This window comes from Capricornis sumatraensis, chromosome 7 (genome assembly GCF_032405125.1).
Source record: "Capricornis sumatraensis isolate serow.1 chromosome 7, serow.2, whole genome shotgun sequence".
Classification (NCBI taxonomy): domain Eukaryota; kingdom Metazoa; phylum Chordata; class Mammalia; order Artiodactyla; family Bovidae; genus Capricornis; species Capricornis sumatraensis.
The window spans coordinates 16,001,432-16,017,746 of NC_091075.1; the positions used below are offsets into that span (position 1 = coordinate 16,001,432).

The 16,315-nt window shown below is 40.7% G+C and overlaps 2 protein-coding genes across 3 annotated transcripts in view; one reads left to right on the forward strand and one right to left on the reverse strand.

Annotated features, from left to right (window-relative positions):
• The first annotated feature begins 201 nt into the window (after nt 1-201).
• TIFA (TRAF interacting protein with forkhead associated domain) lies at nt 202-7,618 on the forward strand. The gene is made up of 2 exons (XM_068975594.1): nt 202-302; nt 6,395-7,618. The coding sequence occupies exon 2, from the start codon at nt 6,419-6,421 to the stop codon at nt 6,974-6,976; it is 558 nt and encodes a 185-aa protein (XP_068831695.1). The 5' UTR covers nt 202-302; nt 6,395-6,418; the 3' UTR covers nt 6,977-7,618.
• A 6,282-nt stretch (nt 7,619-13,900) lies between these two features.
• AP1AR (adaptor related protein complex 1 associated regulatory protein) overlaps nt 13,901-16,315 on the reverse strand; it is a 29,254-nt gene continuing 26,839 nt past the window's right edge. For both annotated transcript variants that reach the window (XM_068975248.1, XM_068975247.1), the window contains one exon: nt 13,901-15,530. In XM_068975248.1, coding sequence (XP_068831349.1) covers nt 15,265-15,530 — 266 coding nt within the window. In that variant the 3' untranslated portion in view covers nt 13,901-15,264. The remainder of the gene's footprint in view (nt 15,531-16,315) is intronic.

The window sequence follows — 16,315 nt, forward strand, 5'->3', positions numbered from 1 at the left end:
CCGGTCGGTGGAAGGAGTCGCCGCGCGCGCCGGGCCTGGAGCCCGCAGTTTCCGTAGCCCCTGTAGCCCCCGACTGGGCCGCGTCTGCGTCCCTCTCCCCCTCGGTCCTGTCTCCCCGTCCCCCACCCCAAGCCCCGTGCGCAGTAGGTGCGGCGCAGCCGGCGGGCGCCCTCCCCGGCTGCGGCGCGGTGAGCGAGCGTGGCGGTCGGCGTCCCGCGATCCCGGGCCTCCGCGGGCTCGCGCGTTAACCCGGTGCGGCGCTGAGAAAGCGAAGCGAAGTTCACGGACACTCGAACCCCAAGGTACCTGCCGGGTGGCGGTCTGGGGGGCGCGGGGGCGGGGTGAAGTGGGGCTGTGTCGTGTCTGTTTATCGCCTGGAGAGAGAAGCTCTGTCCAGGAGCGTTGCAGGGAAAGTCATCACCTTCTCCTCCCGCTGGCTCGGCTGCGGGCAGACGCCCGAGCGATTGTTTACGGCGTGATTTTAGCTTTACAAAATAGAGGAATATTTATAAATGGAGCGGAGGAGCACTGACAGGAACTATTGGGATGCGTGTTCCTTGTACTTTTCTGTGCTTTGCAAAGTCCCCCGCCCCCTTTAGTAAATAGAAAATAATTCCATGTATGAAGTGTAGCTCACCGCGCGATTGCGAGTATACCTGCCTTGCTTCAGACTGCTTGCTGCTGCTACTGCTGCTGCTAAGTCGCTTCAGTCGTGTCCGACTGTGTGCGATCCCATAGACGGCAGCCCAACAGGCTCCCCCGTCCCTGGGATTCTCCAGGCAAGAACAATGGAGTGGGTTGCCATTTCCTTCTCCAATGCATGAAAGTGAAAAGTGAAAGTGAAGTCGCCCAGTCGTGTCCGACTCTTAGCGACCCCATGGACTGCAGCCTACCAGGCTCCCCCGTCCCTGGGATTCTCCAGGCAAGAACACTGGAGTGGGTTGCCATTTCCTTCAACCCACTCCATTGTTCAGACTGCTTGGTTAGGAAAATAACGTAATCCGTGGTTTTCTGGGACTTTCTCTAGCTTTCAGATTGAAAGGAATTTCTCAAATTTTTTGGAGCTTGAATACACACTGAGCCTCGCAGCGGAAGTCCGCTGCCACGGGGCATCCGACGCAGCAGTTTTGGCTAGAAACAAGCCAATCAGGCAGAGTGGGAGAAAGACACCATCTCTGGGGGGAGAAAAACCTGAGCCTTTACTAAGCCTTTCCTCCTGCTGATTTTGGTTTTTACGACTCTTTTAGCAAGACCTGTTGCTTAACTATTAATTCTGCTGAACGTTCCGTTTGTCTTCAGAGCGAGACTGCTGGATGATGACCTGGTGCAGAGGGTCAGTGCTGTTTTTTGCTGTGCTTCCAAGTTTTCTCTTCCTTTCCTGTTAGCTCAGTGTCAGCAAAGTTATTGTGCTGATTTGTTAACACAAGTATTACTGTATGCCACACATCATTGCAGTGTTTTACAGCTTTTTGATGTCAGAGAACATAGTTTACCAGCTTTGATAATAATCTCTTAACTCCATTTAGTTCCGTAAAAATCAGGTGGTTTGTGACCTCCCAGTTGGCTCAGATGGTGAAGAACCTACCTGCAATGCGGGCAGATCAACCTGGGTCTCCACCCAGGTTTGATCCCTGGGTGGGGAAGATCCCCTGGAGAAGGGCATGGCAACCCACTCCAGCATTCTTGCCTGGAGAATTCCGTGGACAGAGGACCGTGGTGGGCTACAGTCCATGGGGTCAACAAAGAGTCAGACACGACTGAGTGACTACTGCTTTCTGACTTTGTAAAGAAAATACTTGTTATATGTTCGAATAGATATTAGATGCACATGGCATAAAATCCCACAGGTACAGAGTGTGCAGTGGAACGCCTCCTTTCCACCCCCTACCCCAGGTTCCCGAAGCTCCCTCACTATTAAGCTCTTTGTTCTTAGGTTTCTTTGATAACTTAGGCCAAATTGATTTGAAAAAGCTACTTTTGAGCACCTGCACGCTAGTGATTATTTAAAAGAGCCACCAATTTTACCATTTTGATTTTTTTGTTAGTGTCTTTTTCTCCTGACCACTCTGAAATGTCAGAGATTCAGGTCACTTTGTAGAGGGAACTTGCAGCTCTGGAAATTAATGAATAGCTTAGTTTCTAAGTTCCCTGAAGTCTGAGACCATGGTTCACTAACTTTGGAGCTCCCTAATCAGCCACCATAATTACTAGAGACATGCCAACATACGTACATGAGGCTTAAGGATAACTGATACTCACTGTAATCTGGTGCTTCACAGCCTCTTCTATGAGGAGGCAGTAACAGTGCATTTTTCTTCTGAACACTAGATTCCTGGTGTCTTGCCAGTTCTGGCACACCCAACCCGTGGCCCTCTTCCCTGTTGATTGGCTGCTATAGTTTGTGAAGTAACTGGTAACGGAGTAGTGATGTCTGTAGTTGGCAAGAGAGAGTGTGCATTTCTCCTGTGTTTGAATCCTCCTTTTGGCAGGGCTTTGTGACCTGGGCTACCTAGCTAAACCCTCTGAGACTTAGCTCCCTCATCTGTGATGTGGTGATTTTGACGGGTTATTTTGAAAAGCAGATAGTATCAATAACCTCAGATATGCAGAGGACACCACCCTTATGGCAGAAAGTGAAGAAGAACTAAACGGCCTCTTGATGAAAGTGAGAGAAGAGCGAAAAAGTTGGCTTAAAGCTCAACATTCAGAAAACTAAGATCATGGCATCTGGGCCCAGCACTTCATGGGAAATAGATGGGGAAACAGTGGAAACAGTGTCAGACTTTATTTTTTTTGGGCTCCAAAATTGCTGCAGATGGTGACTGCAGCCATGAAATTAAAAGACGCTTACTCCTTGGAAGAAAAGTTATGACCAACCTAGATAGCATATTAAAAAGCAGAGACATCACTTTGTCAACAAAGCTCCATCTAGTCAAGGCTATGGTTTTTCCAGTGGTCATGTATGGATGTGAGAGTTGGACGGTGAAGAAAGCTGAGCACCGAAGAATTGATGCTTTTGAACTGTGGTGTTGGAGAAGACTCTTGAGAGTCCTTTGGACTGCAAGATCCAACCAGTCCATCCCGAAAGAGATCAGTCCTGGGTGTTCATTGGATGGACTGATGTTGAAGCTGAAACTCCAATACTTTGACCACCTGATGTGAAGAGCTGACTCATTTGAAGAGATCCTGATGCTGGGAAAGATTGAGGGCAGGAGGAGAAGGGGAGGACAGAGGATGAGATGGCTGGATGGCATCACCGACTCGATGGACAGGGGTTTGGGTGGACTCTGGGAGCTGGTGATGGACAGGGAGGCCTGGGGTGCTGCAGTTCATGGGGTTGCAAAGAGTCAGACACGACTGAGTGACTGAACTGATACTGATGTATAAAGAGCTAGCACTGTGCCTGGCATATGAAAGGCATACAGTAAGTGGCAGTCTTGTTACTGTTGGGCTCTGTAATCATTTCATATATTCCTAAGAAAGGTGAGTGCGTATGTTAGGCAGCATCATGGGTCAGTAACTGCTTAGAAGGCGGGTTGATTTGCTGCTCATATTATAAGTCTCTATGGTTGTTTTTGGCCCTCGCCTTTGAGACCCCATGCTTAGCTGCTCCTTCCGTGGCATTGACATGGCATACATGGAAGGAGGAGAGACAGGTCTATCTACATAGTGGTTTTTAAAACCTACCCTTGGAAATAAGCTTCCATGTTACTTCCATTCACATTTCTTTTATATAGTTGACACTGGAGTGGGAAGTATCATTTTTGCAAAAGGGCAGAACAAGTAGGGACAGGTCTGGTAGTGAGGGGCAGCAGATGGTAACACAGTCTACCTCATTGTTGGAGGGTCACAGTTGTGAAACCAGAAGTTCATCGAAAGCTGAGAACTGATTCACTTTACTGATTCAATTTATAAACCAGAATGTCAGATTTTTCCTCTGCAGTGAATAATGTACCTGCCCTGGGTAACTAGGCATTAAGAGCCTGTATAGGGCAAAATTTTCTTGAGGGTGGATTTGCTCAAAAGGCTAAATTCTAAGCTAATGGGTTATACAAAGATCACAAGAACAAAAGTTGGGTGCTACCAAAAGACAATATCCAGAATATACTGTGTTTTAAAATCCAGGTCTCCTTTTGGAACTGTTACTGTGCAAAGCCCAAGAATGAATTTGAGTGATGGCAGTGTAGCCCAGACAAGGCGGAGATCATGATGATAGATTCTTGCTCTTTTTAGGCTTTTTACTTTTTAACAGCGAATTATTTTCTTGTCAGCCACTAATTGCATCATCTCATGACTTGTTATAATTATTCTCCTTTAAGCTGTCTGCTTCTTGAATAATGACTTTATTATTGTAATTAAAGTATTTTCAAATCATGGTGATTAGCCAGTTCTACCCGCAGTGTGTTAATTCTTGCTGCCTTTGGTTTCATAGCAATTTTTACTACCCTTGCCCCAAGATTTTGAGTATTCTTCTCTTTTTCTGCTTATAGCTGGGCATTTGTTGTCTGATTGGCTAGGGCAATATGATATAATAACGTCAAGAAAGAACCTATTATGAAAGCAAATTAAAAACGTATTTCTAAATCAATAAAAAATTTTGCTTTGTTATATCATTTGCTGAGTAAGTCAATAAACTGAGTTTGATTTTTAGCAATACAACGATGCAAAACAGAAGAAAAGATTGTACTTTAAAAGCAAACAGCATGGAAAGAAAACATTTTGTTTTTTTCCTGTTTAGCAAGCATAATTTTGATAGCAATATCTAATATAGATGGCAGACAAAACCCAGTAAAACTACAGATTACCTTAAGGCTGTTGCTTCCCAAACGCCACGGTAAATACTGTACAGTATTTAAAGAATGTAGGGAGCACTCAGTATCATTCCATCTACTGATGTAATTTACCACACTAGTTTAAAGGAATTCTATGCAGCTGTTTAAGATTGAGGTATATTTACAAGTATAGATAACTGGAAAAAAATCACCCACTTGTATTAGTAACTGAAAAAAATGCAAGGTCTAGAACTAAATACAGTATGTTCCTATTTGTATAAGAAAATTTTTCCTTTGTAGAAAATGTGTATGTCTTTGAAAACAAAGTTTTGCTTGTTGTGTAAAGAATTCTGTAAGGATAAAACCAACTTTTACAATGGTTGGCTCTGAAAGAGTAAAAAAAAAAAATGATTAGGTCAGAGAGGGAAGATACTTAAGAGCCTTTGATTGTGTTTGAATTTTTAAAATCATGTGCATGTAATTCTTTTAAAGCGAATTAAAATGGCAGTTTTGTGTCAAACCTTTCACAGATTTTAGCAACTAATTGCTGCTTAAACTACTCCACTGACTATTTAAGGTGCATACCGTGAAGTGGAGGGAAGGTCACCACAGGGCCACGCGCTCTAGAGAGATGTGATTAAGAACAGTTAGATTGTGCTGCTTGGGGTAAATGACAGTTTGTCTGTCCAGTCATTAGGAACCACTGACAAAAACAAATAACTCCAGTATGAGTACAGACTATGATATTTAGAACTACCTTGTGGAAATTGATTATTTTTTAAATTAAAAAATTATAGAATAAAATAAACTTTTAAAGCACTTACTATTTTTACCTTTACCTACCAGAAATCTAAATCAGGATATAAAGGACAAATGTTGCAGTTACTTGTTTCTAACGTCTACATTTCTTTAGTCACGACAATACATAGTAAAAATCACAGAAGCCTTTCTCTGAGTATGACGGTTATTCATATTGTTCCACCCAAAATACAAAATTCATAATACATTAAATTTTAATTTAGCTAGTAAACTGTAGGTTTTCCTTATATGTATATCCTGAGGATTTAAACCAAAGGGATTCTTTTTTTAAAAAAAATTCATTTATTTTTAACTGGGAGATAATTGCTTTACCATGGTGTGTTGGTTTCTGCCATATATCAACATGAATCAGTATACATATTTCCCCTCCTGCTTGAACCTTCCTCTCACCTCCCACCCCCAAAGAGATTCTTTATTCCTGATTTTCTTTCTAAAGTACAAACAGCTGTTCTATTTGGTCTGGGCCCAAGTCATCCTATTTAAATGAGAAAGGAACTGAAGTTTCTATATGCTTCCCCCCACTAAATCATTTTATCAATAATCATTCCTTGTTATCGTCCAGATTATGGTCTTACTGTCAAATTGGAAATGAAAGAGAAGAAAAATAGAACGCACTAGTGCATATGGGGCTTGGTAGAAGATTTCACATATCTACTAGTTAAATGAGAGCATCTTGCCTACGTATTGTTTTCTTAAAGTCTAAATCAGTTACCTATTGGAAGGCTTTTCATCAAAATATTGGAATCAAAGATCTCAGAATCTGATCTCTGGGGTGAACTAATGTGCTGATTTAATTGTTGCAGGCAGGTCAGATTCCGGTGCTCATCATGTCCAGTTTTGAGGATGTGGACACAGAAGAGACAGTAACTAGTCTCCACATGACTCTCTACCATCCTGGCCACCAGCGAAGTGGAATATTCCAATCAATAAAGTTTTGTAACCGAGAGACACTCCCCACCAGCGAAGTGGTGAAATTTGGCCGAAATTCTAGCACCTGTCGTTATACCTTTCAGGACAAACAGGTTTCTCGAGTTCAGTTTTCTCTACAGCTGTTTAAAAAGTTTGATAGTTCAGTTGTCTCTTTTGAAATTAAAAATATGAGTAAGAAGACCAATCTGCTTGTGGACGACAAGGAGCTGGGCTACCTAAATAAAATGGATCTTCCAGACAAATGCCTGATTAGGTTTGGCGACTATCAGTTCCTGGTCGAGAAGGAAGATGGAGAGTCATTAGAATTTTTTGATATTCAGTTTTTTTTGTCGATAAGACCACTCCTGCAAGAAAACAAGTGGCTTCCCCAGAAGCCCACACCTGAGTGTGGCAGCTGTTCACCCTGTTCCATTCAAAACAATTCTCCCATGGAAGCGGGTGAAAATGAGTGGTAAATGCTGAAAGCTAAGAGAATTATGAAGGACGAAGAACTCTGTACTCGTTTTATAGGCATTCCACTTACTTCGTTTCTTAGTATTTTACTGTCATTTGTTAAAGCTAAGTTTGAGCTCTGGTATTATTGTTTGAAGTCTGCAAATTGTGTTAGTAGTTGATTGAGTCACCCGTTGCATTGTTGGATGTATGAAGAATTTTTCTTAAGTGTATATATGTGAGCATGAATGTACAACATGTATTCTTCGTGATGAAGGAACAGTGTTCTCAAAAGGTTATGTTCTTTTCTTTTTATGCTGGATTTTGTTCCTATGTTTTGTATTGTTTCATTTTGATTTGTATGTTATCGTCTCTTGGTTTGGTCATGTTATCTCACAGCAGCCATTTGTTTTCAAGGTCAAGGCTACAAGCAAATTATTATGTGTGTTGTAGCCTGTTGGCATTTATAGTACCAGAGTATTAGAACAGGGCATGTGTTTTAGTGTGTGTGCCACTGAGGTTTTAATATGGGAAGACTTACTTATTTGAGCAATAATACCTTGATTTTCTGTGTTTTTTTTTTTTATCTATAGATTTATAGTGTTTATTCCCAAGAATACAGTTCTCCTTTTCTATATTCAGTATCTGAAACTGATACTTTAAACATTGCAATGAACCACTGTTTAGAATTATTATTTTGTGTACCAACTTTTAGTTTTTAAATGTACTACAGGGTTTTTAACTCCATGAATTCAAAATTTTAACAACAGCTATGTACCTAATAAAGTCAGAGTCTAATTCTCTAACCATTTTCTTTGGAACTCTTTCTGAAGGAAGAACTGTTGTCGATGTCTGTAAGGGAGGAATGCAGGAGACCACTGGCAAAGGCTGTGAATTCAGATGCGTCCCGCTGTGTCCCTCAGCACATGCTGGCTCCGTTCCCTCTGTTCCTGCCTCCACATGGCGGCACGTGGCCAACAGTGGCTCCCAGATTTTATATGTTACTGAAGACAGCCTTACTCTCAATTCCAGCCCAAAGAAAAAGGGTCAGCTTAGGCCACATGCCCATTTTCCCGATCAACTGTCCTCAGGCCACGCTAAAAGTCGTGGCTGCTCCAGTCAGTGATCAGGTGCAAAGGAAAAGCATTTTCTCAACAAATGGCCACAGTGGGTTGGGGTCTGAGGTTAGACAGTCTAGGTAAGGTATGACATGATTTGGGGGTGAGGGCAAACAAAAATATTGGTGTCTGTTACTACGCACTGCAGCTAAGTTGTGAAACATTTTCAGTTCTCAAGGGCTCATTTGTCCCAGGAACTGATTTTTCTCTTGGGCTCTTTAAGTAGAGGGGTGTATTAATTGGTGCCAGTATTAAGGCAGTGTCTTTTTGAACCTGCAACTTTATGACAAGAGGGGCTTTCCAGTGGTGAAGTCTCATATGCTATATGATTATATAACTACATTCTAGAAGATTCTGTCTCTGCTATCTACAGCATTGACTGATCTGAGGGAGCATTACTTTTATGCTCTAACATGAGTGTAGTATTTAATTAGTAGGCCTTGTAGAAAAATTAGCTAGTATTTTATTACCAGGAGATAACTAGTGTTAACAATAGTTATATATGTTGTGTGTATATCTTTTGTAGCTGCTTCTATGTTATCTGGGCTTCCCTGGTGGTTCAGCTGGTGTGAAGAATCTGCCTGCAATGCCGGGGATCTGAGTTCGATCTCTGGGTTGGGAATATCCCCTGGAGAAGAGAATGGCTATCCACTCCAGTATTCTGACCTGGAGAATTCCATGGACTGTGTAGTCCATGGGGTCTCAAAGAGTCAGACACGACTGAGTGACTTTCACTTTCTATGTAATGGCCCTTTTTAACTTTTTCAGTTCTCCAACATCTGTTTAATTCCTTACAGTAATTGTTATGTTAAAACAACAGGTGAGGTTACTCTTTTACTCTCTGAACCCTGATTGAAACAATTAGATCTTCCATCTCAAGTGAGGATGGAGGATGAGTGCTTGAAAAGCTGTGGCTGGAATTCCCTGGGCTTCTAGTTGATACAAATTGTCCCTAAGTCCACTCACTCACCCTTCTGCTATCCAACCTATATAAAAATATTTATTTGGCCAGTGGTATCTTTTTAAGCAATGCATTTAGGGTAGCAACACTGGTGAAAAAATAGGAAAGCAGTAATTTTAGTTCTGTTTCTGGTTTCAACATTTTGTTGTGGGTTGAAGGCCACTGAGGGACTAGAGCTGAGCCAGCTTGGCACTGCTTACAACACCTTTCTTAATAGTGTTGGCGGAATCACTTCTCAAGAGTCCGTATCAAGGTAGCAACATTTTTTTTTTTAATGTTTTAGTCCTGGCTGTGCTGGGTCTTTGTTGCTGAGTGGCCTTTTTCTCTAGCTGAGGTGAGCAGGAGCTACTCTAGTTGCAGGGCACGAGCTTCTCACTGTAGTGGCCTGACGTGGGGCCCGGGCTCTAGGGTGCGTGGGCTTTAGTAGTTGTGGTACGTGGGCTCAGTAGTTGGGTGCACGGGCTTAGTTGCCCTGCAGCACATGGGAATCTTCCCAGAGCAGGGGTCAAACCTGGTCTCCTGCACTGGCAGGTGGATTCCTTACCACTGAGCCACCAGGGAAGCTCAAGGGGGTAACGTTTTAAAACAGGAAACTTCTGAGGTTAGATAGTCAAGATAAGGTATGGCGTGGGAATTCCCTGGCTGTCCAGTGGTTAGGACTCCTTGCTTTCACTGCTGAGGATACCGGTTCAGTCCCTGGTTAGGAAAGTGAGATTCCCGCCAGCCACACAGCGTGGCCAAAAGACGATAGTGGAACTTCACCTTAGGTCAAAATGCCTTTTTACAATAATACGATTTTTTATATCTCAAAACAATCTTTCAGTCATCCAAAGAAAGACAGACTTAGCCTAATAGTTAAAAAGCCTCCAAACTTCAGAAAATCCTCAAAAACAATTCTGTTCTAAATTCTACAGAAAGGAAGCATGTGTAGTGCCGAGTGTGGGCTCTGAATCACACTGCTTGGGTTTAGCTACCATTTCCTGTGTAACCTGTCATTAGCTCTGAGCTTCAGTTTCCTCTTCTGAAAAAACAGGGATTAAAACAGGGCCTCCTGTGAAGGGCTTCTGTGAAAATCAACTGAACTAAAGTACGGCGAGACCTCACCACACTGCTATATGTGGTACACGTTATTATGAGTGGCACTGAACACAAGCAGCTGCATATGAAAGATTTATTACAGAGAGTACCACTTACTTCTGAGTGTCAGAAAGAACTCCTTTAATTTGTAATATTAAAAATCACACAAAAATTTAATATCATTTTTCCAATTTAATTTCATTTTCAGCTTTAATACTTCCTGAGGATATGAGAGAGAGATACTGGAAATCTGTGTTTGATACTGAACTCTTTCATGACCTCCTTTCCTGCCAGATAATTAATCAGAGGTACCAAGTAAATGAATATGGGAGAACACTATTAATATATTTGATATACAGTCTTTTTTAGATGTCTGTGTTCTAAAATTATGATTAGGACATCTTTAAGTAAAGTAAAATGAAAATTCGGACCTCTACTAAAAAGACATATTTCTCCAATTACTGGATAAAAGAATAAAAGCAGGCATAATTCCTGGTTATACCGTTTTAAAAGTTCTAGCATCTGAACCCTCACACAACTCCACATACCCTCCAGTTACCCCGTTTCTTGCTCTGACAGTTCACTTTTCAAATAAATTGTCTACACTGACCATTCTTTATTCTTCGTCTCTTACAAGATACTTTTCAGTTTCCATTCTTTCATTTGAAAAAATGATCACAAGCAACAAATATTCCTGTCCCCAGACCCACCAGATGTAGCCGTCCTTTCTCTCAGTGCCCAAGTTACATTTGATATCACTGACTCCTCTCTTTTTCTGACTCTGGTGACATCGTTCTTTGGTTCCTCAAATTCCTCCCGTATCTCTGCTTCTGACCCATTCTCTATCCCTGACTTTTAAAGATCAGCACTTAGTTGAGCTTCTCTGCCGGCTTCCTCAGGAGGATCTCAGCTGGAATAATGACTTACATTACTATTCACCTACTGCTGCTGCTGCTGCTAAGTCACTTCAGTCGTGTCCGACTCGGTGCGACCCCATAGACGGCAGCCCACTAGGCTCCTCTGTCCCTGGGATTCTCCACTGGAGTGGGTTGCCATTTCCTTCTCCTACTACTGACTCCTAGACTTGCACCCATTCTCTAAGCTGCAGACATATATCCCCATCACCTACTTGACACCTTCATTTCTGTTTTTTATAGATACCTCAGATTTAACTTTCCAAAACAGAACTTGCATTTCCCATACCTGTACCTCCTACTACATTGAAGTCAGAAACCAAGAAGTTATTGTCAAGAGTTGGCTGCAGTTGCTAGGTTTGGTTGTCATCCTTCCACAGATTTGGCCAATAGGGAGTCAATGAGCTCAAATAGATTTAGAGAGTTTATTGCTCACAGACAGCAAAAGCAAGACCAGTGTGGAGTCAGTGACCCACATCTCTGGTCCCTAGGGATGTCCCTAGCTGACACTGAACCAGGGGAGCCAGATGACAGATGCCTTAAGTGGAGGGTAGGTCTGCTATTGAGGGGCCAACTGTAAACTCCAACCAAGCAGTTTTATTAGCCTACATACTGTACCTCAATGTGGAAATCCCATGCCACACGAGCCAGCAAGTGGGATCAGAAAATGCCTCACAGCAGCCTTCTACAAGATACGAGGCAGATGATAAATGGCCCCGTGTGGCTCCTCTAAGACTGCCTGTCTTGCCACGTTCCAGGGAGGATCATAGGGCTTTCTGTCAAGATGTGTGTCAGGCTATGGTTGAGTGTTGCCATGTGGATATGCAAAGTGAGCAAGGTCATAAGGGCCCCATGCTGACTGCATCACCCTACAGTTAACGGGCAGAGGATCTGAAGATGTTTTTCCAAAGACGACATACAGATGGCCAACGGGCACATGAAAAGATGCTCAGCATCACTAATCATTAGGGAAGTGCAAATCAAAACCACAATAAGATATCACCTCACGTCTGTCAGAATGGCTATTATTAAAAAGACAGGAAATAACAAGCTGAATAGATATGTAGAAGAGGGAACCCTTGTGCACTTCTGGTGGGGATGTAAATTGGTGCAGCCACTACGGAAAACAGTGCGGAGATTCCTCAAAAAATTAAAAACAGAACTACCATGAGATTCAGCAGTGCTACTCTGGATACTTATCTGAAGAAAATAAAAACACTAGCTAGAAAGGATGTACGTGCTCCGGTGCTCACTGAAGCATTACTTACAATAGCAGAGAGATGGAAGCACCCAAAGCGCCCATCAGGAGGTAAATGGATAAAGAAGATGTGTATCACTCAACCATAAAAAGGACAAAGCCTTGCATTTTGCAACAACATGGATGGACCTAGAGGGTATGATGGCTAAGGGAAGTGAGTCAGGGAAAGACGAATACTGTGTGATTTCACTTATGTAGAATCTAAAAAACCAATAAATGTAACAAAAACTGTCATAGACATAGAGGATAAACAACTGGTTCCCAAAGGGGGGGGTAGGTAAAGGGAATACAGAAATAGGTGAGAGAGATTATGAGGTAAAAACTTCCAGTTGCAAAATTAATGAGTAATGGGTATGAAATGCCCAGTGTGGGGAATAGTCAGTAACTATGTAATAGTATCTTTGTATGGTGACAGATGATAACCAGACTTATTGTGGTGATCATTCTGGAATGTATAATAGAAATACCAAATCATTATGTTGTATAACAGGAACTCACAGTGTTGCAGGCCAATTATACTTCAAAAACAATACAAAACAATAAAAAACAGATCAGATTTATGATTAACAGCAGTGGAGGGGAAGGTGAGGGTGAGTTGGAAGAAGGCAGTCAAAAGGTACAAATTTTCAGTTATAAGATAAATAAGTACTAGGGATGTAATGTACAGCATGATAAATATATTAAATAAATGCTGCTGTATGTTATATATGAAAGTTAAAACAGTAAATACTAAGAGCTCTCATCACAAGAAAAATAACTTTTTCCTATTTAATTTTATATGTATAACATGATAAATGCTCACTAAATTCACTGTGATAATCATTTCATGAGGTACGTAGGTCAAATCATTATGCTGCATACCTTAAACTCATACAGTGCTCCGTGTCAGTTACATCTCAAAATGAAAACACCTTGTTGGTCTACCTCTGCAGTTAATCTACTGTGCACTCCTACAGCAATCATCAATCCAAGCTGCTCCATGTGCCACTGGGAGCGCCGTACATTCACCCACAGAGGAATTTTTCAAAGATGCAAATCTTATCCCTGCACACTCTGGCTTACAAAAATTAGTGGCTTCCTATTATTATACATCAAGTAAAATTCACTCTCCCTAACATCCTATCGGATATAGTAGATTCTCCAATATTTGCTGAATAAATGTTATTTCTAGTGTTTTCTATAAACATATAAAGCAAGAAAATTGATATCCTTTTCTTAGCAGTTCAAACACAAACATTTTCAAGTTTAGTTCCATCCTGCTTTACTAATTCATTCCTTTTTGTCTTCAATAAAATAGCTCTGTCAGGAGTCAAAATTGTTGCATGTTTATGGTATAAAACTAGTAATAATCAAATAATTTATTATTTTTAAATGTAAAAATGTGTTTATTCACAATCTTTGAGAAGTCACCATTCCTTCAAAAAGTTCTTTATGAACAAAATGCCAAGAAAAATTACAATAGTAGCTTATGCCAAACCAAAAATATACATTTTATGTATACAAACTTTAAAAAGCATAACACAGGCAATGTGAATATAGATTATCTTTAAAATATTTCCAGTGACATAGCTACAACTTAAATTATGTTAAGAGACATAAATAACAGCATTACCTAATATATTTACATATTTAAAGTGTCATATTTATTTCTAAGATTAAAAAAAGGAGACAAAACTATAGATGTTATGGCCCAGCTGTTCAAATATTGAAAGGGCCACATGATTGTGTTTTAAAGTACGGCAAGAACTTTAAGTTACTATTTATATCTGGACCTTCCTATATTTTTGAGAACATGCACTGTCATTGTTGCAAGAAAAAAAAAAAAAAAAACAACTAAGGAATAATTGAAAAAAGTTTGCTTACTAAAATCATACTCAATCCTCAGCAAAATCAAGACAAGCAATAAGGAATGTGCCATATCCTTGGTCTTTTAAATTGAAACATAAACTTAAGAGCAAAAAAAGTTAACTGTATATCATAAAATACAGTTATACATTGATTTACTTAGTTCCATCCTATTAAAGTACCTTGTATTACAAGGCAAAGGAAAGCTTAATGAAATCCATGAGATTCTTTCATATCAGAAAGGATTTTATTTACTTTGAAATACCCGTATTACCTTTTTTAGGTTTTCCTTTCTTAATAAACCATGCACAGAGAATATGTTCCATGTAAAATATTTCAAGACCATTCACTGGAAATATAGAATTTTAAAAAATGACACCTAGAAATTTAATATATCAATTGACTAAATTCAACAATCATTTATAGTGGCACAGAAAAGGAACTGAAAAACCTAAGTATATATATTTTCTTAAATATCTTTTGATACTAACTTCAAGTGTCCAAATTCTGAAAGATTATTTTAATGTATCATATCCTTTGTTCAGACTGAATGAACATTGATATACTAGGATATGCAGTAACTGTAGGAAGAAACTGATATTTCAGGGTTTCTTTAGGGTCATCTACTCAAATTAATTGTGCTTACTATTAGATGACATAATTTAATAAGTCATAAGAATAAATAATGCTGGAAAAGGGAACACTATTCTGTCTGAATCTGGCAGTCCCTCTTCAGGCTCCCTTCATGTCTGCTGAGAATTAACACAAAATGCCTTAATATTTTCATACTTAGCTACTGAAATAGGATTAAGGAAGCATTTGAAGTAAGATCAACAAAACTATTTTAAAAAGTGAAAAGCAATAAATAGTAAACAGGATTGCTAAAGAGTTAATAAATTTAATTAGTAACATGACAGAACCATTCAGTTGTATTTGAAAAGCAGAAGGCAGATGATGAAATTGCACTTAATTCTGAAGCAGTTCAGACACAGCCTATCATTCCTATTCCTTTCTAATAAGCATTTACAAAACAATTTCTTACCTCCCCTCACAAAAAGGCTCAGCACAACCATTTATACATTCTAGTTGGTTTATAACATTTGGTCATAACTGATAAACAAGATCACACAATGTTTTCCTATCGTTTTTGTTGATCTGAATCATATTGCTTTAGACCAGAATCGGACAGTTCTAATACAGGATTTACAAATCCACAATACTCGGAATTGCCATTATCATCCATTTCGGCACTAACAAAATCGTTCTCCCACTCCAGCCCATTGGAATCATCAGAGGCTGATGTAGGATTACTTCCAGTCTTCTTGCAGCTATACTTCAGTGCTGCCCGGAGAATGTCTTCCTCTGTTTTGGAACGTTCTCTCATTGGGAGCATTCGATTCATTCCTATTATATGGGCAGAGTTGTTAGAAATCTCAGTGGAGATTTAAAAACTTTATTCAAAGACTGAAACTATCAGGCTTGACTTGTGAATTAACTTAAAAAAACCAATCCTGGACTTCCCTGGTGGTCCAGTAAGTCCAATCTTCCTTGGTTAAGACTCTTCTTAACCAAGAATCTGTTTGCCAATGCAAGGGACCCGGATCTAATCCTTGGCCCAGGAAGATCCGACATGGCGCGGGGCAGTGAAGCCCGTGAGCCACAGCTCCTGAAGCCCGCATGCAACAGCCCGTGCCCTGCCCTGCGGCAAGAGGAGCCGCTGCAGCGGGAGGCCGGCGCCCTGCGGCAAGAGGAGCCGCTGCAGCGGGAGGCCGGCGCCCTGCAGCAAGGAGCAGCTGCGTCTTGGATGGAGACCCAGTGCAGCCAAAAGTAAGGTTAAAGTCCCTTTAAAAATTAGACCAAGTTCTCAAAAATAAACAGTCCCATGGAAGACTTTTTAAGGGAGATGTTAAAAGTCTAGTCCTATAGTGAGCATGAGCACTCAACAAAGGACGGTTTCCATGTAACTGATGAGATGAAACTTCTGAAAAGCTGTAAGTAAAGCAGAATGGATGGAGGATTTCGATTGCTATTAGTCTTATATGGGCAAGTTAGTGTGTGGGGCAAGCTTCTTTCCTACCTAGATGACAATTTCATTTCCCAGAGTTATAATAACTCTAATGATAATGATAACAATAGGCACATTTCTAGTACTTACTAGGTTCCAGTTAACACTGTTTGCAAATGACATA